This window comes from Oryctolagus cuniculus, chromosome 1 (assembly GCF_964237555.1).
Source record: "Oryctolagus cuniculus chromosome 1, mOryCun1.1, whole genome shotgun sequence".
Lineage (NCBI taxonomy): Eukaryota > Metazoa > Chordata > Mammalia > Lagomorpha > Leporidae > Oryctolagus > Oryctolagus cuniculus.
Window position 1 is genome coordinate 43553454 of NC_091432.1, and position 27689 is coordinate 43581142.

The 27689-nt window shown below is 37.7% G+C and overlaps 1 protein-coding gene across 3 annotated transcripts in view; it reads right to left on the minus strand.

The window, feature by feature from the left end:
- GAS2 (growth arrest specific 2) overlaps nt 1-25667 on the minus strand; it is a 147901-nt gene extending 122234 nt beyond the window's left edge. The window contains exons 1-3 of one of the 3 annotated variants that reach the window (XM_017345590.3): nt 25517-25667; nt 16538-16702; nt 1025-1146 (exon numbers count right to left, since the gene is read on the minus strand). In XM_017345590.3, the coding sequence (XP_017201079.1) occupies nt 1025-1146; nt 16538-16682 (267 nt within the window). In that variant the 5' untranslated portion in view covers nt 16683-16702; nt 25517-25667. Of the gene's footprint in view, nt 1-1024; nt 1147-16537; nt 16703-21987; nt 22007-25210; nt 25442-25516 lie in introns of those variants that run through there. The other 2 variants (XM_008268892.4, XM_008268897.4) reach the window with 2 other exon arrangements.
- Between the last annotated feature and the right edge of the window lie 2022 nt (nt 25668-27689).

Sequence of the window (27689 nt, forward strand, 5' to 3'; positions counted from 1 at the left end):
AGTGATTACCAAACTCTTCTGTAAATTAGAAAAATCTGGAGAATTTTTGAAAAATTTCAATGTGCAGACTGTACCTGATAAAAATTACTTCAGAACATTCAGGCACAGGATCTAGATAAAATACTCAAGTGACTTCAATGTGCAACAAAGCTTGAGAGCTGCTGAATTAGTTAATACCTTTGCTAAGTAGCTTTTAAGGTGAAGAAAAGTTATGGGGGTGAGGTTTTGTACATTACTAACGCTTTACAAACCAATATAAAATATTCAAAAACTAAGTATAGTACAGAATGAACACACACACACACATGCACAAAACCCATACATCATGTTTCTCTGCTAGAGTTACAGAAAGTTTAATATTTATTTCTTGCTTCATTTTAAGCTATCTTCAAAATTATTTCATACTTATCTTTCTTCTTTTCCTCATCTATTAAAAACTAAGAAAAAATATCATCAAACTTGATTTCTTCACAAAATACAAACACCATATGTTTCATCTTGCCTCAGTACTAACTAGAAAAGAATATTAGAACTAATGGACATAAAATAAATAAATAAATAAATAACAGCAAATGTACATAAGAGAAATCTGAGCAGTCCTAAATTAAATTTTTTGTCCACATTATTTGCTTCAACAATACACTTATTTGAAACAAAGAATACACTCCAGATATTTGTTCTAATACTCTGCTATAATATTTTTTGAAAATAAAGAACTCTGTCTTGTTCATAGCCTGATATGTTATTGCTTTGCTAAGTTTTTAATCAAAACATCAGATTCAGCCAGTTTATACATAGCACTATTTTAATTTCATTTTATATAAGCTTTTATTTAATTAGGCTTACCAAAAGGATTATGTAATTCATGTAATTACACAAATAACATGTTTCCTAGTTTAAATGCACCCTGTTGTGTTTTCTTGATGAATCCATTCACAACAAATTCTCCTTTTTCACTCAATTCCCAAGCAATTACAAAGGTACCCTACCACCTACCAGAGAGTTTTGCATTGGAATCTTTTACCTTTGTAGGCTTATTAGCTTCCATGCTCTCTTTAAATTTCTCCTGCACAGTTTCTGCAAGTTGACAGAGCAAGGCACCATTATCCAACTTCTCCATAAAAGTTTCTGCTGTAATCTCCTTCCCTGGAACAACAAAAAGAAGCATTACAATAGCATAATTACTCTCCAACACAAATGTCTCATCAATGCTAAAAAAATGTATTTCATAAGATTTTATCATTAAAATTTCTAGTGCCTCTCAGTTACATATATGGGATAGGAATGGGCAGAAAGGATTCCTTTGAAATTTTGTTTTCCTTTTGTTACAAGAATCTTAATATTTTTTATTTTCAAAATATAATTTTAGCCCCACAGAAGCTATATTTCACATTAAAGGTGGCAAAAAATATAACCAAATTGAAAAAGTCCCTCCATTTACCAGATGGAATGAAAACCACCAAGTCAATAAAATATAGGAAACCAGCTTAACCAATGACTTCACAATTTGACCTCCAGGAGTTATTCAGCTCTCATCTTGAGTGGTTCATTCAATTACTTTGCCCCACAAAGCAGAACTGGTATTTTTGTAACTAATAGAGTTCCTAAAATGTAATGTATTGGAGTGAAATGGACATGTTGAGATTCGGTGATTGTTTACAGTCTTTGTCTCTTCCGTTGAGGAACAGTGTTTTTTTTTTTTTTTTCTTCATCCTATTGTTTGAACTCTTTCACTTAGTGTAGGGTTAACGATACAATTATTAAGTAAACTGAAAACAGATCTTTGTAAAAATTAAGAACGGGAATGAGAAAGGGAGTAGGAACAAGGGTTGGAGCCTGGGCAGGAGGGAGGGAAGGGTTGGAAGTATCACTATGTTCCTAAATCAATATACAATGAAATTTGTATAACTTAAATAAAATTATTAAAAAAATGCCCTTAGATCTCCGTTCTTAATGATTTTTTTTTGTATTTGAAAGATAGAGTTAGTGAAACAGAGAGAGACAGAAAGAAATGTCTTCCTTCCGTTGGTTCACCCTCCCAAATGGCCGCCACGACCAGAGCTACACCCATCCGAAGCCAGGAGCCAGGTGCTTCTTCCTGGTCTCCCATGTGGGTGCAGGCACCCAAGCGCTTGGGCCATCCTCCACTGCCTTCCTGGGCCACAGCAGAGAGCTGGCCTGGAAGAGGAGCAACCGGGATTAGAACCAGGTGCCCATATGGAATGCTGGCACCTCAGGCGAAGGATTAGCCAAGTGAGCCACAGAGCTGGACCCTAGATCTCTGTTCTTTAAATTAAAACGGAGTATGATGGATTGAACAGGCCTTGGCTCACCAAAGTCATGAAGATGTTTAAACTCTGAAGTCTTTTTTTTTATTTTACTTAAGGTATACAAATTTCACATATTTCCTATATATACAGATTCAGGAGCATAGTGATACTTCACACCCAACGCTCCCTCCTGCCCACACTCCTACCTTTCTTCCTCCTCCCTCTCCTATTCCCATTCTAAATTTTTACAAAGATCTATTTTCAGTTAAATTTATACTCATAAGACTAACTCTACACTAATTAAAGAGCTCAGCAAATAGTATGGGGGAAAACAAACGCTGTTCCTACTCTGAAGTCTTATGTCAAGGGTGGGGGACTTGATGCATTTATGGTATCTAAGAAGTTAGGCCCGTGGGAAGTCTTAGGGTCACTGGGGACTTGCACTCAGGAAGTAGCTGTAAAAAGAGGGTTAATGTTAAAGCCAAGTTTAGCCCAGCTTCTCTCTTGGCTTCCTGGCTCACCATATGACTGTTCCTCCACATTGGCTCCACCGTGGCCAGCCTCTACTAGATGCCAGTCATTAAGGGGCCGCCCGATCCCAGGCTGTGAACCTCCAGTGAACTAAAGGCTGGAATAAGCCATTTCTTTCCCAAAAAGTTCCTATGAGGTATTTTACTTAAAGTACTGAAGAGCTCACTAATACAGAGCCATTGCCTACTCATGAGAAAAATTAACCAGTCACAGCAAAATTCAATAATCTGGCCAGTGAATAAATAGCATCTCTAGATTCTACTAAGATAAAATTAAGGTGAATGATAAAAATCTCTAAATGAGAACACTCCTGGTTCCTATTGTCCATCCCAGCACAGCTCTTGAACTGGGGAATTAGATTCAGATCTGTGTGTTATTTCCCTCCTCCCATGAGAACCCTCATGGATTCTACTACTGCTCCTCATCCCTGACATTTAACTGGATGCCAGTTTAAGGCTATTTTTTAGTCTTTCTTATACAGTCCTAAAGCATATTTTCTTCCTTCCTTCTTTTTTCTTTTTATTGTACAGCATCTTAACATACATAACTCACAATTTGTTCATTTAAAGTGCATAGTTTTAGGATATTTAGAACATTTTTATCATCCCTAAAAAAAATGCCTTGTACTCTTTGGCTGTCACACCTGATTCCTCCATTCTCCAGCACTATAAATAAAAAGATATCTCAAAGGCTCACAGAAAATGGAACTAAAAACTCAGTTTATTTTGGTGTAATTTTTTAAAATACTTGCACATAAGTGGTCTTCAAAAATTTCATGATAAATTCATATTATAGAAAATACATTTCATAAATTTTTGCACTCAAATAAACTTACATTCAAGTCCATTTTTTTCCACAAACTTATCTCCTCAGTGAGAAATGCTTGAGAAAAAGAGTTCTTATATACAAAATAGGATGGTTTTTGTTTTCAGGCATTAAAAGCACTCTTTGAAATAAATAAAAGTCAAATCATGGATTTCATGGAATTCTTTTTCCCAGAATCATTTTAAGATACTGATGTGTCACATGAAGATATGACATACATATCTAGAGGGCAAAGGACAGTCACAGAAACCACAGGTCGCTCATTCCAGCTCCAGCCCAGCAGACACTGACTCTGGATGGTGGGCTATAAGTGCCCACATTTGGTTCTAGAAACAAATTACTGCAAAATCCAGTGGTGCACACTGTGTAAAAAACTCAGTTGCATGTTAGAATGCCAACACAATTCAGTTGCAAAATCCACTCTGTGTTGTAGCTAAGGTATGACTTGAACTGGAACTCTGGTGACAGAGGGAGAATTACAATGCAGATAGTGAGGCCACTAGTGCCCCCCATGTCTTCTGACCTGAGTCACTGTGAACACTGCAGCAATCTCAGGGCAGAAGGTATAGTGGTGAGGCATCATTTATCCTAAAGACTGAGGGCCAGAAGTCACTTCCTTAAACTAAGTCACAGTGCCTGAAAAGACTCTCCATGTTCTGGGCAGGGACAAAGCATTGGTTTTGGTCATTGGACACCCCTTGACTATGCTCCATTGCCTGGAGCATGGTGTGGGGAAACCTTGTCCCCTGGAGTTGCCATGCTATCAGTGACCTAGGTGTTTGGGGACCAAACCTTCTAACTCAACATTCATAGCCATTATTCACATGCATAACAAAAGAAAATGAAATTTAAAACACACATTGGTGTTACCTTTCAGAACCAGGATTATAAATGCAGAACCATATGAACTTCTAAAAGTACCCTCATACAACCACTCATCACATTCTTATTTGCTCCTCTAAAATTCATTTTCCCTAAGCTCTCCCCTTGTTCTGGTTATTTATTTCTCTAAGTTTCAAAAATACTTCATTTTCTTGCCTTAATTTTCTATAGCTAATAAATCCCAATCCCTGTGGATCCAGGTTTCCTTTTGTTTTTCATGCTATAATCTTAATAAAAAATCTTTATGGTCTTATACCTATACCCCTAGCACAAAAACAATGGCTATTCCTGTTCCAAATATATAACCCATTCATGTATGCTGAGGTGGATTCATTCTGAGAGGAGGAGCATAGTGGGGGCAAGAGGCACAGAGTCACCATACAGACCCCAGGAGTCTGGTGAAAGCAGGCCAGAGGCAAGCTGCCTGCAGACTCATTTATTTCAGTTGGTACAGCAGCTTATGTAGCCAAGGCAGCCAATCTGGTCAAGGGGCGGTTTATGCCCTAACCAATCACAGCCTGTTGCCAGGCAGGCTCTGTTGCCAGTGGCCATCTTGGCATGGCCTTCTCATTCCACCACACATGGATATAATTAACATTGCTAAACACCAGTCTCACTGAACCACAGGGCTTAATCCCTCTTCCTACAGTATGAAATCTGTGTACTTTAACTCGATATCTACAAGCCTCTCCATCTGTCTCTAGCATCCCTTTTGCTTTGCCACCCCTATATCTTGCTCAAAGATCCAAATACTGCCTTCAGGATTCTATCACAGATCTTGGTTGTACTGCTATGCCTTTGTTTCTGGCATAGCCTCTGCATTCAGTGTTATGCCTTTTCTCTGCCTGGACAAGTGCTAATATTTCCTTTAATCACAACTCCAGAAAGAGCTCCTCCCAGTGTGCACTTATCTCTTTTGTGTATAATCATACTTATGAATATCATTTCATTTAGCATTTATCAAACATTGTATTTTACTGATAGCAACATCATTTGTATAAAGCATTTGTCTTTCCCAATATGCTATAAACTTCTTGAGATATAAATACATAAAACATATATATCATTTTTGTATTTCCTACAGACATAATCACATCTTATTAAAATAGTAGCAAATACCTAGCAATTGGGTTCAGTGTGTGTGAATTAACAAATAAAAACATAAACTGCTAGAAAACCTGGAAAAAATATTGGGTGTTATTTTTGTGAAAAGTAAATGTTAAAAGAAATAAAGGGTTGAATATTTTAAAACCATATACTGATATTTCATAGGCTTATCTTTTATCTTAAGAAAAAGGAAAAGCAGTTCAAGCCCACGGACACTTAAAATAAACATAACTCAAACAACATACTATTTTCTTTTTTTGTTGTTTGTTTATTTTACAGGTAGAGTTATAGACATTGAGAGAGAGACAGAGAGAAAGGTCTTCCTTCTGTTGGTTCACCTCCCAAATGACCACTACAGCCGGCACTGTGCCGATCCGAAGCCAGGAGCCAGGTGCTTCTTCCTGGTCTCCAATGCAGGTGCAGGGGCCCAAGCACTTGGGCCACGGCAGAGAGCTGGACTGGAAGAGGAGCAGCTGGGACTAAAACCCAGTGCCCATATGGGATGCCAGCGCCGCAGGCAGAGGATTAACCAAGTGAGCCACGGTCGGCCCCAGCAAACTATTTTCTTAAAGTGAAATTCACAATATTTAATATATTTAGATTTCAAGGCACATCTGTTTTAAATGATTTTTTTCCAGTTTTTTGGGGAAGGCAAGTAAAGAAGGAGAAAAATACTTTTTTTTAAAATATTCTTTTTTCCCTACTGGATAATTCTCATTTTAGCTCCTAGTTAGCATAATGACTTCTACAGGTGGCAAAACATCAGTAGTACTAAACACTCACCACAGAAGTAGTCTGTGAAGAACCACTTTTATTTCAGAACTTTATACAAAGTTCACTGAAAATAGATTTTAGTGAAAGAATAAGAGGGGAATGAGAAAGAGGGGTGGGAGTGTGGGTAGGAGTGTGGGTGGGAGGGCTCGCATGGTGGGAAGAATCACCATGTTCTTAAAGTTGTAATTATGAAATGTATGAAGTTTGTATTCCTTAAATAAAAGGTTTCTGATAAAAAAAAAACTTTATACAGCTCACTTCAATTCAGAAATAATAGCCTCAATATACAAAGTGTCGGTGTAAGAGAATTTGTATTGTGTGTTCATCATGTTGGCCTGTATTTTCTAACAATAATGAGAAAATCATTTTGAAAATAGGGATATAAATTAAATGTTAGAAATAGTTCACTAAAATTATAACTTTTTTCAAATGTGTTTCCATTTCAAACAAAGTAGGTAAACTTTAAACTATTTAATGATTCTTTTATGAATTACGTGTAAGATTTCTCTACATTTGAAGCAATGTCTAGGTATTATTATTTCATTAAATTCCATGGCAATTTAAAGATTCCATTCATAATTTAAATGACAAAATGATCACAATTAACTTAAAATAACTTGTAAATTACAAAAAGAAAAATGTCATCAATAATTTATCAAATAATACAAAATATACATTTACCTGCAGATTTTTAATTACCCTGATTTTCATGAATACTTGAAGAATTGCACGTTGAACATCTGTATCCAATGAAAAATATATTAGGTGTTAACTTTCAATCCTGTATATTTTACAACTTGCAAAGGTAGGTTTTTTTTTTTTTTTTTTTTTTTTTTTTGGCTAAAACAGACTGTTGCATGCTTTATAGTTGAAGTATATGCCACAAATGAAGGAAAAATGCAAGACCGAGAAGTTTAAAAAAAAAAAAAAACTTTAAATGTGATGCATTTTCCATCTGATTAAGACTCATTCAGTATACATTTAGGATAATATATTATCTCATTCTTTTTATTACACTTTCTATTAGCAATAATATTTAAAAGAAAACATGGCATGTAATACTAGTTAAAATTAATCATGACAAATCCATAAGAAGGAGCTATGAAGAACTAATTACAAGTTCTCAAGTAAAACTTATACAAGGTTAAATATCTCTGTCAAACAGACTTCTTTTATCTAAATTGTTTGATTGGCTTGACATGTCAGATTATAAATATCAGAAGCAGTGCTATTTTAGCATCAGAGAATCATGTATTTCCCAAACCCCTATCTTTTTCAGGCTGATGATATGTTTAAAGAAGGAAAGGGCAATGAATGTTTATAATCAGATTATCTTGGAATAGTAGATCATACCAGGTTCTGAAGACAATAGGCTTGAAGATTAACCTAAAATATTCTATCCTGAAAGTATTATTTTTACTTCCTGGGTTCATAATTATTAACTTTGGTCTTTATGCCATCAATTCAGTCAGATTGACAGCTTTCCAAATTCTCAATCAAAGATCAGAGGATTTGATTAAATATTGAGGTGAGTCACATTTCTTTAAAATGAAAAAGCTCAATTATAGGAAATGAACATCCCCTGAAATATCTTCTCAGCGCACAAACTTAGCATATGTCCTATACACATCAATTCTACTCCTCACAGAAATATATTTGGCATAATTTCTGTGAAGACTAAGCATCAACTTTGAAAATGTTTTACATGGTAGCCACCTGCAAAGAATACATTCTATCTTCCAATGCTGCTGAAAAAGGATGTTTTCTTCCCAATAATTTCAGTACTGGATTCCTAAAGATACGACAATCTCTAATGATAACATTTGACATTTGAAAGCCATAGCCAGGCACTGGTCTAAGTACGTCATGTATGCTTATGTACTTAATCTTTTCACAAAACAATGAGGTGGGTACTATCATATGTATTTTACAGATAATGAAACTGAGGAGTACAAATTAAGTAACTAGTCTCATTTCACAGTTGGCAAGTAGACCCACACAGTACAGAGTGAGAACCCATGCTCTTAGCCAGTCTGCTTGATATTTACTTACACCGTTTCTGACTATACAAATGATTATTCCCTATAACAAGGTATTCTCCCTAACACAATTGAAACAACTCTGTTGAAACAACTCTGAGAGCCCCTCAAGAGAACAGCTTGTGGATGAAGATGGTGGTGCTGAGAAATAAACAGCACTTCTTTTCAGATTGGAGAAGGGTTGAATATATCATTCAGGCCTATTTTAATATTTTGCTTGAGGCATTATAGAAAATGTTGGGATATTTTTAATCTCTACAGATTATTTGGCTCCTGTACTATCAAACTGTACTCCCATCCACACTGCAGTTCTCATCTCAATATATTTCTCAAACTGAATAATTCAAATACAACTTATTTTCTGTCTTAACCCAAATTATTCAGTAATTATGAGGCTAGGATTTACAGATTGCAGGATAGGAAACATTTCATTGTATCAAAAAGCCCTACACTAGCACCTGCTCCACACTAACTCACAAATGTCTAATCTGCAGTTACATCAAAAAATACAAATCTGGTTCTACTGGAAACATCAAGGAAAAAATGAGGAGTTAACTGCAAAAAAAGGGGGCCAATTTGTGAACATGAACTTGATTCCTCAGACTTTGAACTAGCACAAGATGCTGCCTTTCCTAAAGAATTTTTATTGCCATATCAAGAATATGAGAACCTGAAGGAAAAGTATCTGGTAAAAGTAATTTAAAGGGGAAAAAGGAAAGTTATTCCAAATTCATTAGACAGAAGTTGCATTTTCCAGCAGTAACTCCAGTAAACAGCTGCTTGATATTTTAATGCCAAATATATTTTTTTAGAAATAACTGAAAAATGTGGCCAGTGTTATGGAGATTCCTCCATTCCATATTGGAATGCCTGGTTCAAGTACTGGCTACTCTGCTTCTGATGCTGGTCCAAGTGCTTGGGTCCCTACCACCCACATTAGAAATCTGAATAGAATTCTGGCTCCTGAGTTCTACCTGGCCTACCATCAGCTGTTACAGTCATTTAGGGAGTGAACCAATGTATGGAAGATGTGTTTCTTTCTCTCTCTCTCTCTCTCTCTTCCTTTTAAATAAAAATAAACATTTAGAATATCTTTACTTTAAAAAGAAAGAACTAAAAAATGGAAACAGCATATATTGGGCATATTAATCAGAAAACAACTGAATTTACTTTTATTTGCATGTAAAAGTCAGAGAAAAGAAAAACTACTATGACAGCAATTGTCATAGTGCATTTTCTAAATCCAATTAAAATTGGCTCAATATAACTTGATTTGTAATATCTCATATGGTTTTTTCAAATTCCCTACATATATTCAAACACATATGCCTGTATCTTAAAGATCTACAAACCCTAAGAACAATGTCAACGTTTTTGATGCTTAACAACTGCAACACTCCCCAAAATATACTCCACATGAATCATGTAGTGTTTTTAGACAGATGCTAAAGAGGAAGATAAACCATCATTTCCAAATGATTAAAATACTCAAAGTAGGGATGAGCCTTTAGGTTAATGGTTAAGTTGCTAGTTAAGATTTCTGTATCCCACATCAGAGTACTTACATTTGACACCCAACTCCAGCTCATGACCCGAGTTTCCTCCTAAAGCCCTAGAGCAGTTGTGATGGCTCAAGAAATTAGGTCCCTGTTATCCACATGGGATATCTGGATTTAGTTATAGTTACCATTGTGGGCATCTGGGGAGTGAACCTGCAGATGGGAGAGCTTGCTCTCTCTCACTTGCTCACTCTCTTGGCTTTCTCTTCTCTCCCTCTCTTCCTTTATCAAAGAAAAAAAATCATACAAGTAAAATAAACAACTCAAGAACATTACCATTAGTATATTCACTTCAAAGCCAAACCAATAGCAATCTTCAAAATGGCACCAACAATCATAAAATTGGTATGATGTAACTGATTTATTGAATGATGGGGAGTTGCTACAATCTGGGATTGCTAATTTAATAACACACTACATGCTCAGTGTGACAAGATTTATGTGTAGAAGCATTTGACATTTTCATAAGTACTCAGGACAGAATTAAGTAATGAATTATCAATAGCTGGTTCATAAGAAAACTAAAATAAAAAGGCTAAATAAACATGAAATGTGGATATTTAATGCATAACAAAGGACAATGGTCAAAGAAACTTTTTATAAGGGAAGGATAATAGGATCGTCATGATTCTTTTGCTATCTTTTCTGAATTTTTATCATAAAATGACTCTATGGTTTTGGTTATTATCAGGTACAGACTAGAGGGTGGGCGTTTCACACAGTCTGGGTTTGAGTTCCATCACTACTGCAACTTCCTGCTAATGTGTACTTGGGAGGCAGTGGGTGACTGCTCAATTTCTTGGTTCCCTGCTACCTACATGGGAGATGTGGAATGCGTTCTGGTCTCCTGGCTCCCACATGGCCCAGCTCTGGCTATTATGGGCGCTTGGGGAACAAACCAGCAAATGAGAGCTTTCTGTTTCTCTCTCTGCCTTTCAAATAAAAAGTTACCCACTGCCCCCCAAGTACAGACTGACTATAAAGAGTATTTTCTACAACGATATTACAGATCATATTAGTGTGCTAATCCCTAAACAAATCCCAAATACTGCAACCATGTATTCACCTTATCTAGTTAATTTATCACAAGAAAGCTGGCATTTTAAAATCTAATACATAAATTTTAGCTTGTATCCAAATTTGCCAATGCTGTTTCACTTCTATGTACAGGAATCTAAAGTGTTATTTACTATGGCTACTGATTGTCTACAGAGTATTATATATACATATGTGGCACAAAAGTGAATATTAGCCTATAATACACCCCCAAAAATGTCATTTTACTCTCCATGAAATCATTCTAACCCACATAAAACTATGAATTATTCTTTAAGAAACTGTATTTTTCAATGGACACTTTATAGGGTAGAATCAGGAAAACTGGATTTAGACAATTAAATCTCACTGAAAAATATAAAGGAAAAATAGTTACATGGAAGCTAAATATTCTGGGAAGAAGAAAATAGATCCACAAATAAAGTGTCATTTGTATATCACAAAAACAGAACCTAATTAAAAGCCTGACATTGCATTGTACAACTAGACCTTACTCAAGAATTCAGAGATTTTACATGGAGACAGGATCAACTTTGAAACTACTTTTAAGACATTTTTAACTTTCAAGCAGCTAAAAAGCAAGACTTGAAAGAGAAATGGGGCCGGCGCCGCGGCTCAATAGGCTAATCCTCCGCCTGCGGCACAGGCACACCAGATTCTAGTCCCGGTTGAGGCACTGGATTCTGTCCTGGTTGCTCCTCTTCCAATCCAGCTCTCTGCTGTGGCCCGGGAGTGCAGTGGAGGATGGCCCAAGTGCTTAGGCCCTGCACCTCCATAGGAGACCAGAAGTACCGGCTCCTGGCTTCGGATCAGTGCAGTGCACCGGCCGCAGTGGCCATTAGGGGGTGAACCAAAAGAAAAGGAAGACCTTTCTCTCTGTTTCTCTCTCTCACTGTCCACTCTGTCAAAAAAAAAAAAAAATGGAAATAATAAAAATATGTAAATATTTCTTAAATGACATAATGGCTGGCCATAAACAATTTTAAAATTTACTTCAATGGATCTATTTCCAAAATATGCAAATACTAAAAGTATCATTATATGTAAGAAAAATACCTTCTAACATAGCCACTCATTTATACCTCTCCTTCTTATTTTAAAGAACTATTTTTAAAATATTTATTTATCTATTTGAAAAGCAGAGATACATAGAGAAGGAAAGGCAGAAAGAGAAAGAAAGAACTTCCATCTGTTGGTTCACTCTCCCCAAATAACTGCAACAGCTAAAGCTGGGCCAAGCCAAAGCCACAGCCAGGAGCTTCATCCGGGTCTCTCATGTGGTTGGTAAGGGTCCAAGCACTTGGGCCGCCTTTCACCGCTTTCCCAGGCACATTAGCAGGAAGTTAGATGGGAAATGGAGCAGCCATGACTCGTGACCCGAACCAGTGCCCATATGGGTTGACAGTGCGGTGGGCTGTGGCTTAACCCACTGTGTCACAGCTCCAGCTCCCTTATTATTTTTTTTAAGATTGATTTATTTTGACAGAGTTACAGAGAAAGAGGGAGAGACACATACAGAGAAAGAGAGATCGACCTTCCAGATCTGTTGGTTCACTCCCCAGATGGCCACAACAGACAGTGCTGGACCAGGCCAAAGCCAGGAGCCAGGAGCTTCATCCAGGTTTCTCACGTGGGTGGCAGGATTTGAAGCACTTGGGCCACATTCTGCTGCTTTCCCCAGGCCATTAGCAGAGACCTGGATCAGAAGTGGAGCAGCCAACATGAATCAGCATCCATATGTGAAACCAGCATAGCAAGTGGAAGGTTTACATGCTTTGCCACAATGCCAGCCTCCCTCCCCTCTTATTGGCACCATTCTAGTATATGTTTCCCACTCTAAATGTTTCACCACTTTAAAAATTGCAAGTTACTAGACAACTTTCCAAGTTACTATGAAGATATTCACTGAAAGTCTATTACATATGAATATTTATTTAGTATAAACTTAAGCCAATTTGAAGTTGATACTTCACATTAGCCTGAGATTCTTTTAGGATTCCTTTTCTGAGAAATTTTCAAAAGCTATAAGTTGCATTTATATTACAGCTACTAACCTTTAAAAATGCTTATTCTACAAAAGAAAGGTCATTCATTTATATAAATCTTCATGTAAATCTTCCTGTTTTTGCATACTGATGACTTCAACTGGCCTGAATTGGGATAAAGAGATGGATTTCTTGGAAACTTAGATTTCTGGAGCTGGAAAGGACATTAGGGATCATCTACTACAATCCCTTCACTTTATAGTCAAGGACACTGAGCCCAGAAAAGATAGCTGAGTGGCTTTGGGCAAGTTTCCTACCAAGTGGCAGAGCCAGAACCAGAAGCCAGGTCTCCTGACACCCAGTTAGGAGCCAGGTCTCCTGACTTTTAATCCAAAGATCTTTCCATTACACATACTGATTCTCTATTCTTTTGGCTGCTCACAATGATCAAGCTGCTTTGTAAATGATATTGACTAAATAAAATGTCTTTGATGAAAATCACGGGACTAGGCTTGTATAATCAGGCTATATTCTAATTAATCATTCTTCCCTCTGCCTATAACATTTCAATGGCTCCACATTGACCATGCTGTAAATTATAAACCCCTTAACATGTTCCTCAAAGCAGCATAGCATGTGGCTCCAAGAAGTCCTGACAAATTCCTACTTTCTGTGCTGTTGACACTATCATCCCTTCAATTCTTCCAATGTATCAAATGCCTTCCTATTCAGTAAATGTGCTTCCCTCCTCCAGAGGTTTATCCTATGCTGTGTCTGGCTAACATTCTTTGGCTCTCAGTTTAAATATAATCCCCTTACAGAGGAGTCTGCCTCTTTATCTCCACCTCTTCAATTCTACATTTTAATTGTAATACATAGATTTAGTGGATCTTAACAAGTTCAAGTAATGAATTATATATTCAGCTATGTATTTTATGTGTTTTTCTGCTAACTTACACCAGCTTTGTGAAAACAGGTACTATGTCTATTCTTAATCACCATTCTACCCTTCAATACCTAGCAATCTGGAACATAATACTCATTACAGTGTCATTTACTAGTTGATGACTGTGCTGGGGCTTGTTCTAAAGATGATGACCTTATTCAAATCTCTTAACAATCCTCTGAGGTTAGTATTAGTGTTTTTCTTACTTTATACACTATAAAACTGAGGCATAGTGCAACAGGACACTTGCCTAGTATCTCATAAAAAGTGATAGAACTGAGATTTCAATGGAAGCATTCTCATTCTAATCTATTTATTTGATTAATTAGAGAGAGAGAGAGAAAGCCATCACCCACCAACTAGTTCATAAAGACAGAGAAGAGAGGAGGGAGACAGAAAGAGGACTATCAACCACCACTGCTTCATGGAGGGAAGGATGGAGAGAGGGAGAGGGAGAGAGAAACAAAGAGGAGGGGAGAGGAGGGAAAGGGGGGAAAGGAGATAAAAAGAATTATAACCCATCCACTGGTTCAATCCCCAAACATCCACAGTGGCTGTGGCTGGGTGGCACAATCTGGGGACCCCGAATTCAATCCAGGTCTCCCAAAGATGTGGCAGAAGCTCAATTCCTTGAGCCATTGCCTGCTGCCTCTCAGGATCTATACTGGGTTAGGAATCAAAGTTAGGAATCAAACCCAGGCATTGCAGTATGTGATATGGGTATCCGAATCACTTGGCTAAATGCTCACCCCCTCCATTTTTAGTAACCATTATCTTATGGTACTGAGCACTCCAATACTGGCTGGATAAGTGAATGAATTATGGACAAAATCTAATTAGTAGTTTCAATGAATGTAATAATAACAATACCTTATTGTTTACAGCATGTCAGTCAATGTTTTAAGAGCTATACATATTTCAATCATTTACGCCCACAACTTACAAAGCAGATACTACTACTGCCACCACTGCACAGATGAGGAAAGGGAAGCACAACTTGCTCAGCATCCCAGTGCTGCTAAAGGCACAGCTGGGAGTCAAATCACAGGAAGGCTATTTCCAGAGCCTGCGCTTGTAAATTCTGTTTTGTAATATGTACTTGTTATGGCCCAAATCTGAAGTCAGATAGTTTAAAGTAAATAAATTAGTACAGTAACAAACAATCGTGAACCTCAAAAAAAACTAAAAACAAAGAAATAAAAACCATCTGTTTAAACTAAAATAGCTTCCTCTCTTTGATGGAGATTAAAACTCCTCCTTGGAATGAATAAATGCATTACTAAAAGATGGCAGCCCCTTCCTTCTGTTAAATACAACTCCTAGTAGGATGATAAATCTTCTGGGAGTGCCTTCTACACTTCTAGCCTCATTCTCCTTTGTCTGAGCACCTTTTTGAAGAGGATGGCTTGCATATTCATATTTTGTGTCTCTGGTTAGAGTACACAGAGTTACAAGAATAGTGTGTACACACTGAAGATAAAAGAAATATCTATTCCTAAAATAAAGATGAGAAACATAAATAAGTAAATGTGAAAGCCATGCAAAATTCCAGTGCCATCGGGAGCAAGGAAAGTCTTGCAAAAATGTACTAAAACCTTTGCAATTCTTGCTAAAAATTCAGATGAGCCAAGTACTTCTCACCACAATCTTCATTTTTCATTTGTGCTAGCAAGGGAAGAAAACAACATTTACCTTAAAGGATTGTTTAAATAATAAAATGGTATCAATGAAATCCCTTCTGCAAATTAAAAGTACCATACAAATTCTTTTAATTCAATAACCAAATCTTGCAGCTCATAAATTCTATTTGGCCCTTTTCTCAAGTCTTAAATCAATTTTCTTCACAAAGAAAATCTATTTCTGGAAATAGTTCTGCTATACATGATGATTCTTTAAACTATGATTCCATTTAGCACATGGCTGAAATTTTATCCTGTAAAATTGCTAGCAAAATAGAAACAAAACAAGCAGCTTTAGTACAAGGTAGCATTTTTCTCAAGGGTGTTTATAGATCGGTACTGACAAAGCTGAATTGAAAAGAAGATTTTTAATTCAAAGTTGGGTGAGTCTAGCCAGCTCACTTGGACAAAGGAGGTATGTTTTTATTATTAAGTCTGGGTATGCAGCAGTTTCAGAAGATACACTACAAAAGTAAGGGAAAGGAAAACAATTTTAGAAGGTGAATTTCACAGTCTGTGGCCTATGGACAATGTCAAAACAGTAGGTCAAATTTGTCAGCTGTAAGAAAGAAAAGTAAAAAGTAAGTATGACCTGTATCAAGATGAAATAAACCATTTGACCACCTATTTTGACATTTCAACACATGACATTAGAAGTACCAAGCACAATTTATATGAGAGACATTGGCAAATTCATTTAAATTTTCCACATGCTTCAGGTTTCCCAGATACAAAATACAAATAATGAAAGTCTTTCTTCCCAAGGTGCTATCCCATGCTTAGGTGAAGCACACTACAGAAGGAAAAAACAAACCCACAAAAACCAAAACAAAACAAAACAGAAGCTGTTATCTTTTCCACAAAATGAGATCTTATAACCTTACCTAATAGATTGGTTAACCACAAGGCCAGATCTTCTTTCATCGGTAGCAAATTAGCTTCATGTCTGCTGGCCAGCCATTGGCTATACTGATGCATATCAGAGAGGCCAGGTCCACTGCGTACCTTTGGGCTCAGAGCACTGCACATTATTTATCCACTTGTAATACCTGTTTGGGATACAAAAGAGCAATTGCTTTTTATTTAGACCTCTCATTAAAATCTTGCCACCATAATATAGTAATGAACTGGATCCATCTGCTTTTTGATGGCAGGTCAAGTTATTAATGATTAAACTCCATGAAACACTATTTGCTTGATCTGTGCTGGCCCTCTCACCTCCAGCCAACCACTTGGTAAGAAACAGCAGCAATCAAAGGTCAAACAGAAAATCAAATAGACTAAGCTTGGTGAAACCATATATTGGAAAGAGAGCCATCTGCTGAGGCACGAAATTCCACTTACACAAGCACGTTAAAAAGTGACTAAATTAAAATCTAAGTATTCAATTTGTTAATTACCATTGCCTGGGTTAACTTTTGAAACCATGAATTTCCACATGCTTTTAAGACAGTATTTGCACAACTTATTGTCAACTTGCAGTCATTACTCCTAAAACTACTGCATAAAAAATTAAGCACAACTCTTGGTTCTTTGGGGTGGCCATGTAATCACAGACTCACAATTTAGAGAATGAGGTGGGAAACAGTAGAAAGTACATTCAAAGAATATCCACAATCTCTCACAGCCAAAGAAAACAAAAAGCAAAAAAGATGCAGGACCTAACCAAGATCATACATCTAGATTACAGCATGCAGTCTCTACATTTTCCAGAAGGACACATTCTAAATTAATCGAAGCCCAGATTGATAATACACTAATTGCACACAATATTAACAAACATTGCCACGGCTGCCTCATCCCCTTCTCCTTGCTTTTTTATCTTCCTACTCTATCTGTTTTATATACTAGGTATCATTCGCAACTGTCTTGAAATACTTAAATATCTTAAATCAATAAAAATAAGAGATGATTTCATTAACATGATCTCCTTATGAGTAGCCTAGCCATCTACTTGACTTGTAAAAAATGTATTTCAATGAATAGTTGGCATTGAATACAGCAGTTTTGAATGCATTATTCATAGGATCTAAGTAATATTAGAGCATTAGTAATATCATTAGTAATATCAAAGTAGCTAAATAACAAAATCATAATGTTTAATAACATGCAGGATTTCACTCTGCTATAAATACAGTACGCATATTAAAAGACCAAACGCATTATGACTGAATAAAAGTGAAAACTGTTGTAACAGGCAAGAAGTAGCATTTATATGATATAATGGGATTGTCAGCTATATTTCAATATTTATGATATTTAAAGTTATCCATGTAAAATATGTACTCTCTTTTGGCTTTTATTCTTTGAAACTTTGTATAATATTTCTTTCTAGTTAATTGCATAATGTAATTCATTTATCATAGATTAATTTCTTTGAAAGATTGCTTTGAAAAAATAAAACATTAGTGTTTATAAAAACATAAATTGTAACCATCTCCCAAGTATTAAAAAAGATTGAGAGTAAGAAACTAAAAAAGTTGAAAATATACCATCTTAAGCACAATTTCATTTCTAATGCAATTACTCTCACAACATTTTTTAAATTACCATAAATTTTCTTTGTGGATATTATTTACATATCTAAATATCAAGCATGAACAGTGCAAATGTTAACTGTTTTTGATACATGTTGTCATATGCTACTAAACTGTCAAGAATTAGAATATGGCCACTATTTATTCTTTCACAGTTAATAATGGCATTATTCACATAAATCATAATAATGTTTTCCCCAAATTTGTTTTCCCTAAATAACAAAAACCAACTTTTTTGCCCCAGAACTTGTAAAAATATGTTCAGTCCCAGGAAAACAGAACATTTTCCTATAGCTAATCAGGGTTCCTACAGGTCAGCTAGCCTCAGAAACAACTATTTAAGTAATAACACATTTAAGCACATGATTCTTACATTTAAATACTAATTGAAATCTTAAAAGGGTTACCTCTAAAATGCCTTTCTTCTCAAGACACAATCTCTCCCACTACTTTCCTGAAAATGAGATGTGTTAGTTCAGTAACTTTACCTGCACCCTATTATGTGCTCTGCAACTTCCATTTAAGCACCAGAGTCCTATTTTGCTCTATAAAGGCAAGAAGACACCTCAGAGTCTGAAGCTCATTGTCCAGTAAAGAATTCATCCAGGGATAGCTTACAGTAAACCTAATGACATGTCACAATTTCAATGAGCCAGAGGACACAATCCTTCCCCTCAATACTTCTAAACAGTGAACTTCTTATTTTCCTTGACAGTAGCACATTTATTTCTCATGTAATGTGCCCTGTGTTTGCCAGAAATGTAATTCATACTATCTTCTAATATTTACAGATGAAGATGATCATTTGGTAAAAAACAATAAAAAATAACAAGGCAATTTTTTTCTGTTTTTGTATTTTTTTCTGTTTTTGTAATTGTGTGTAATAATCACAATTTTAGTGAGGGAGAAAAAGCAAGAATAGAGTTACATTTCTCCATGAGCCAAAAGTGAGAGTAAAAAGGCTCAATGGGTAATTAATATGCCTAAGTCAATTAAATATATAATAGATATTTAGAAACTGAATGTCACTGTCATAGGAAAATTCTCTGTTTAAGTCTGTTGTGAAAAGAATTGGGAGTCTGAATCTTATTTCCTTTGGTCTTTTTTCAGATTTCAAATCAGCACCAAACTGCACATGACTCAGTGGTTAGCTGAAAGTCAAAAGTGGAGGTCTTGGATTGGATTTGGCTGAGACAAGGACAGGAGACATGGAAATGGATTCAGGTAGCAGAAACAAAATTCGGAGTTTGGATGAATTACCCATGGTAAAGTAGTTTCTAATTGAAATTACTAAATGGTGGTGGGAAAAAAAAAAGGACAGATGAAATTATACTACTCAGATAAAATGAAATTGCTGAAATATTCAATTAATTACTGTCAACCATAATTATCCTATTGGTTATAGAACATTATAAGTTACTCTTCCTATCGAACTACACTATGAATTTGTCTCTTTTAATAATCTTTAACCATTATTTCATCAGTTTGTATGAGTCAAATTAGATCACAAAGAACAAGCTATCACAAAAAGATCATTTCAGGTCTTTTGATTTCATTCAAAAGTTTTTCAGAACCACAGGTGATGCCAAGGGGTAGCTTTTGAAGATGGAAAATGAAATGAGGAATGATACACTGGACGTGAATAAAAAAGTTAGGTTGGGAGACAATGAACCTCTCTTTTACAATGTATCTAAATACTGAAGGATATCTCTTATAAAATTTACATAATCTTGTAAAATTTAGCTATTTACATAAATATTTTAAAAGTTTGATAAACAACTTGGTAAGTATTAGATAAACACAATTACTTTGAAAAGAGAAGTAAGGTATTGAGTACTTCTATGACTCCTCTAAATTATGGCCCCTGCAGGATTTCTGGGTTTATCTAAAAGTAGATAACTCAACCCTCAGGACTTGGAATTCAGAAAAGTAAAACTTAAAGGGAAAAACATGCAGTAACTTAATCCAGAATTTTTCAAAAACTGTGGATGTATATACTTTTTCCTTTTTTCCATAGTAAAAGTGCTTCTGGAATAACAATTATGAATATGATGAGATTTGAACTCACTCGGGGGAAGAGGAAAAAATTAATGATTCCATAAGTAAAAACTCACATGTTTAAAAAGTCTGTCTAGTCTGTTGTTTCAGAAGCCTAGTTGAAGACATCACAGTTGTATCTCTGAAGAAAAAGTATTCTTCTATGCCATCTAGAGGTGTGCTTTGATCATGACTAAGACAATTTCTGGTCTATTTCTAGATTTGGGGACATGTTACAGAAAATGTATCACAATATTACATTGAAAATAAAAGAAAAAATATGAATAAAATGATAAATTTTATATCAGTAATATCTGCTATGAGATTCTTCCAAGAAGCCTGATTAATGTGTAAGATATTAGAATTGGAATCAGAAATCCTAGAGTCAAACAATAGCCCTACTTCTTAGCCATTAATAACAATCTAGTCATGTGACATTTTTCTGTGAAACTGAATTCTCTAATGTACAATGGAAGGTAACACCAAGATAATTGTGAAGATTAACCATTTTTGCCAGTATCTAGCATATATTTAATAGTCTTTATATTTTAAGAAAATCTAAATCACCACATTCAAAACGAGCCAAAAAATTTCAATTGACTTATCTTGAAAAGATAAGCAATTCTACAACAAACTAGGAATACTATATAGAACTTTAAATCACTAAGGAAAGGCAAAGGACTAGGAGAATAAGTGCCAACAGATAATGTATTAATGATATAAAATGAAAAATAATCGAAAATCTAAAATTTCTCTTATACTGAGAAGGATGCTGCCCCCAAGATAATGCATGAAATGTTGAGCTCAAGGTCGGCTCCGCGGCTCACTAGGCTAATCCTCTGCCTGCGGCACCAGCACTCCAGGTTCTAGCCCCGGTTGGGGTGCCAGATTCTGTCCCAGTTGCCCCTCTTCCAGTCCAGCTCTCTGCTGTGGCCCGGGAAGGCAGTGGAGGATGGCCCAAGTGCTTGGGCCCTGCACCCGCATGGGAGACCAGGAGGAAGCACCTGGCTCCTGGCTTCAGATCAGCGCGGTACACTGGCTGTAGTAGCCATTTGTGGAGTTGAACCAACAGAAAGAAGACCTTTCTCTCTCTGTCTCACTTGTCTCTCTGTCTCACTGCCTAATTCTGCCTGTCAAAAAAAAAAAAAAAAAATGTTGAGCTCTATGATGAGTAACTTCCACATGTTAAAAAAAAATTATAGGGGCCGGCACTGTGGCGTAGCAGGTAAAGCCACCGCCTGCAGTGCCGGCATCCCATATGGGTGCTGATTCAAGTCCTGGCTACTCCACTTCCGCCCCAGCTCTCTGCTATGGCCTGGGAAAGCAGTAGAAGATGACCCAAGTGCTTGGGCCTCTGCACCTGTGTGGGAGACCCAGAAGAAGTTCCTGGCTTCTGGCTTTGGGTAGGCGCAGCTCCAGCCATTGCAGCCAATTAGGGAGTGAACCAATGGATGGAAAAACTCTCTCTCTCTCTCTCTCTCTCTCTCTCTCTCTCTTTCTCCCTCTCTCCCTCTCCTTCTCTCTGTGTAACTCTGGCTTTCAAGTAAATAAATAAATCTTTAAAAAATTATAACAAATTATACTGTATTTTTGACACCAGCTGAAAATCATATGCTATTAATAGGGGAACACCACATCTCTCAAAATAAATATGAGAAAATATCACTTCCATTCCCTAGGCCCACCCCACCCCCAGACAAGCAGAAACACACACACACACACACACACACACATGCGCAGACTCAACAGTATCCACTTACAACAATGATTCCAAATGAACTCACAAAGACTCACTCCCTAAGGGCAGTGGTTGCTCTCACTGACAGCACTGACCTCACCGTTACTCAGTTTTGTGTGTTACAGGTGTCAAACAACGCAAAAATGAAGTTCATGGGTCAGGAACACAATCTTTTAAAATTTAACCAAACAAAACCGTAGTCCAAATACCCTTTTAAAATCTGGCTGGTGAAAATTTCCATCTTTCAGGCTGGATTCAAAAACTAAACCCCTATGAACAGCTTTGGATGGATCTTTCAGCTTTGTGAGTCCTTTACTCCTAAGTGATTCATTTGGCTAATCAACATCTACGAAACATATATTCTCAATTATATTAGGAATGCACAATCTTAATTTAAGGGCCAAATTACAAAATACAGTTCACAATTTAATAAAGCAATATCAGGTCTGTAATGGCAAAGGCCTCTAACAGGAAGCAACTTGACAACAAATAAAACACCAACAAACAGAAGCAAAGTAGCACTCCATATTAATTTATCTAATTGTGTAATAAAATCCTTAAATTCAAAGGAATCTTAGAAGCTTTATGTAGTCAAGGCCCTGGTTATTAATCAGGGACTTGAGGCCTAAGAAGCTGTTTTGTCCAAAGTCACAAGCCAGTGTAGCCACAGTCATTTGAAATATCCGACTCAGCCTTCTTGGTGTCCAATCTATGTCACACTGTCTTTTCTCCAGGTTTCTCTTTTTTATCCCAGAGACCCAAGACCATGTGTCTTGCATGAATAAAAATTTGTTCTCCTATTATTACCAAAAACTAAGACTAAGGAGGAATTGGTTTTCAATATTTTCAGGGCAGTAAGGATTATTTTTCATCTAGTTTTTAAAATTTTACTAGACTACCCGTCCAATTTAGTATGGACTTATGGATCACTAGCAGATTAGATTGAAACAATTTGAATGGAAAAAAATTGAAAGTCTTTAATCAATTGGAATATTTAAGGGCTTACATCAAAATTTCATGTAAGTTGATAAGGTCATGAGTAGATATCAGTGTGTGTGTTATTTATAATACAAAGATTTCCATTTTACTTAACTGTAATACAGTTAAAATTAGCAGAATTCCACAATCTATGGGAATACACAAACACACACACTTGATGATTTCATGTAAGGAGGAAAATTGACAAAAAGTTTGTTACTTGACCATGAAAGTATCTAATACAGAAAAATCACACAAGCCTCTTACTCATTTTGAGAAGAGAGATTCTCTACATTCATTTCAGTTATTTTGTGTAGTCAAAAACACTAAGTGGAAAACCTTGACAGTCTTTCAGGAAAAATGAAAATAGTGAGATCCTGTTTGGCCCTTCATATCAAAATCACAAAGACACCAAAATAACATCACAACACTCTGCAGCTTGAAACCGAAGTATCACTGTAAACAAATTGGTAGAACCTCATCATTTGCTTTCAACCAAGGTAATTTTGCTCTTCCAAAGGCTCTCCCAGTACACTGTGCAGCCTTCTAATCTTGAAGCAAAAACTCTAAAATAACAGAGCACAATTAGGGTTAAAAGAAGATCTGACATTGCTTTCTTACCAAGAAATCTCACTAGAAAAACTTAAGGTCAATCATATGACCTTTTGCACCAGGTGAACTCAATTTTGCCATGTTAATGCATTTCCCAGTAAAACACAGTCCACATCATCAAAATATGGTGCACAGCATAATATGAAGAGATAAGCTCAAAGTTTAGTAACAGGCTGAAACCCAAGCTGCCTTTCTAGGTGTAGACACATCTCAGGCAGCCTTGTGCAAAGGCCCCACCGCGCTGTTGCAGAGGCTCACTCATCTGTCCCTTACCTTCTCTTAGGCAGTCAGAAATGCTGTGCCCATGTTGGAGAGGACCACCACAGCCACCACCTTCTTTACTGTTAGAAGGAAGCATTCCGCGAGAAGGAGCTCATTGATCAATTTCAAAGACAGGCCGGGCAATCAGATCCCAGCTGTTGATCAGTGTCCACACTGCTAAGAGGTTAGGGGAAAAAAGCACTGAGCACAAGGGCTTGTTCTCAGCCTTGCCTCTGTGACTCTCAGGGGGATAGTTGGGAGAAAAGGAGGACTTCCTCTGCATGGTTGGTACATCCAACCTGTCCCAGCCTTTAACACTAGGAGGCCAAATGGGTGTTCCTGTCCACTTGCAGATCTTATTTCCTTGCACAAGATCTCCCAGACACAGTTAGTCTGGCTTAGAGATAGTTTTTAGAAGAGCGAGAAGAAGAGTAAAGTTTTGTCAACTCTTGATGGCAAGAAGATAAAGAAAGGCGGTGGAGAGGATAGAGTCTGTGATTTCCAAAAAGGTTACCTGCGGGAAAGTATTCAATAGCCCACATCCTCTCCAACTGTATAGAACTGGGGGGGCGGGGGGGCTGTTTTCCTGCTTTGGCCCCCTTCCACTCAACACACTAGAAACTTCACTAAGTCCAGGACAAATTCATGGCAACACACCGTACCACGCTAACAGAACCTAGTTTTGCCTGGATAATTAGCGCTTCCAAATCAAAGTTGGTCCCTCTGCTCCCCACACAATTCCACATTCCAGTCTACTCTTTGGGTACAAGGAAAGACACCACGCACAGTTCTCCCAAAGGTTGCTATTACACAGGCTACCATTTCTTTATTCGCATACAGAAGCTCAACTCTGCCAAACTCATCAGTGGAAAATAGTATCACCCGAATCACACTTGTTGCCATCTTTCCTCCCATCCTGACCTCGTTCACTCAAGTGAAACATTTAGGATAAATCCATTAAGATCATCCGCGCCCCCGTCCCGCCAGCCAGATCACACTGAGCATGCATTGCATCCGCAGAGGTGCACGTTTATCAACGATGTACTAACTGGAAATCCCCACTGCTGCCTGTGGTTGGCTGATCCGCCCCCGCGGGCTTTTTGCGCTGCGGTCACTTGGCCTGTTCCACCAAAGAGCCGAGGAACACATGGCTGCGACCAGGAGCTCAGAATGCCACCCACTGCAGTGACCCACCCAGTCTGGGTTCCCGTCTGCCCGGCTGTCCGCGGCCCCTCACCCTTCCCCGCCACGTCCCTGAGCTCCTAGTTCACGACCTGCCCCTCCCCCGCCGTCTCGGCGCAGCGGCCGAGCTGGGGCTCAGGCGACCCCCAGGCTGCAAGGCGCGCGCGCTGCGGAGGCGTCCGCGCAGAGGCTGCTCCGCGCGCCCTGCTCACCCTCGCGTCCGGAGCTGGCTGCCGGCGGCTCTCAGAGACGCCGGGGCTCCCGCCTGGGCTCCTGCAGCTTTTCGGGGCCGGCCCCCTCCAGGCGCAGGTCCTGCGGCTGCGGCTCCCCGCACCCCAGCAGCCCGGCGGCAGCGGCAGCAGCTGCAGCCGCACTGCCCCTCTTCATACTTCCCTGATGGCTCCTCTCGGTGCTGTTTGGGAAAACGATTCCTTCCCTCCCCACCCCACCCCCCCGCCAGAAACAGATTTCCTACGTTTCATCAGTCCACACAGACCGAGCGGAAGTAAAATGCTTACTTTTTCTGGTGGACAGCAAACGCAATTGACACTGATTTACCCTTCAAACGGGGAGAGATTGTATTACAAGCCCTTGGCAGCAATTCCTAGGTTGGGGCCAAGCTCCAGCCCCCTCCTTGTCCCCCAAACACTAACCTAAGAAAGAAAGAGCGGGGGGCGGGGTGGGGAGGGGATCATATTTAACTCCAGCGTTTTAACAGAGTCGATGGCTTTTGCACAGTATTAAAATGGGTGTTGGGAAAGTTTGGCTTTCCGGGCCAGAGATTTTGCAGACTCAACGCATGATCTTTCCAGTAACTTGGGCCACTCTTCGTTCCAAAGTGAACAATTTGATGTCTCATAACTCTCTTTGAATATCAGACTTTAGAAGAGGCTGCACTTAACGGCTGTTTTCGCTTTACAAAAGGAAATTCAATTCCTCCCTTCCTTCTCCTGAGCTCCGTTCAGCATTGTGCTGAATGTCATAGACGGGTTTCTCCAACTGTCCTTTATTAGTGCACACACTCTGGAATGAAAGTCTCCCGTGAAGTGACCGGATGCCCGAGTGTCCCTTTCACCCAGCTTCTTGCTGGGACACCCCTATCACCTCGGATTTCCACCTCCCGCGGAGCATAGTCGAGAAGAATAACTCTGTGTTTTGTTTTCATGTTACTCAGTGTCAAAGACCACTCCATCCAAACGTGTGTGACAGCAGTGGCACAGGTACTCTGGCTGGTATTTGCATACCATTTCTTAAAATGGTGAGTTATCTAGCCTCACCCCCTCCTTCACCCACAAGGACAAACTACCTGTAGATGCACAATAGTAGAGTGAGGCGGCTGATTTTAGAAATCATACAAAAATGCATTTTGCATTTGTTACTGTTTTCATCTGGAAGTGGTTTATTGCTCTGAAACATCGAGAAACAGCATCCATTGCTTGCTTGTAGTGGTAGAGCCAATAATAAAGAAGAGGCAAAAAACAAAGGGAAAACCAAAAAACTGGGGGCATTGAACTCTGTTCAATTTGGTGTTGCAGCAGCTGTCAGCTTCATAGTCCTCCCTAATTTCTCGAAAGAAAAGAAAAAAAGGCATTCCTCATTTTAAGGAAAAATGCATTATAAAAAGGTCTGTGAGTGCCAGGAAATAAATAAATATTAACAACAAAACACACAGCTTTCTACAGGTGAATTTGAGCAAATGAATATGAATAACAAAATTTCTGGAAATTTAACCGGATCTAAGTATTTCAAGAGTGCCGAAAATGTATTCCGAATCTCTGAACTTACACAATTTTTTGTAAAAAGTCAAACACCTTCCATCATTTTTAAAGATCAAAACATTATCAGTCAAAGAAATGTTAATTTATGAGTACATAACATTTGGAAAATTGAGCACCTTTGCCTTGGAAAATCTTGTATCTCATTCCTTATATATAAATCTTTCTGTCACATTGTTCAATACTGATGTTATAAAAAGCAAAGTGTAAGGCAATATTTTTGTTGATTCAGGGATGTATTGAAACCGGTTTGGGAAAATAAGGTGGTCTACAGAAGCACTGGATAGGCAAAAATATTTAAAAAAAAATACTCCCTTGTCATGCCCCTTCCTTCCAGGTGTTTTTAGTTTTAAATGCTGATTTATATAAGATCCTCTGTCCTTTTAGAATAAGCTAAAAGGAAAATAGCAGGAGAACACTATGCATTTTCTTCCAATACCATCTAAGCATTTTGCTGAATGGTTTATGGTGGCAAAAAAGAAATAATACAAGAGATTTCAGAGGAGGCATCAAAATAGTGCTTGCATTTGGATTTTCTTAGCATGTGCAACAATTTCCATCTGATTTTTATTTTGTGATTGTCAAAATAAATATTTCTATTTATGCATTCCAATAATTCATTGAGACATTCGTCAAAGAGAATCTTTTGTTCAAGAATTTTCTTAGGAGGATCTGGTCCCAAGCCATACTGTTCACCTTGGGAAACCATTGTCCGGTTGATACAACTATAACTTATCTGATGTGAAGGTAAAGGAAGCAAATGCCTCACTTAGTGAAATGAAGATTGTCTGAATACATCCTTGAAACTTGACACCATAAAGAAAAGAAAAGCCAGATTTAAGTAAACATAGCTTTTTTTTTTTAATATGTTATCACAGTTAGGGGACTTTAGTATTGAAAGTTTGAGTTGCTGTGT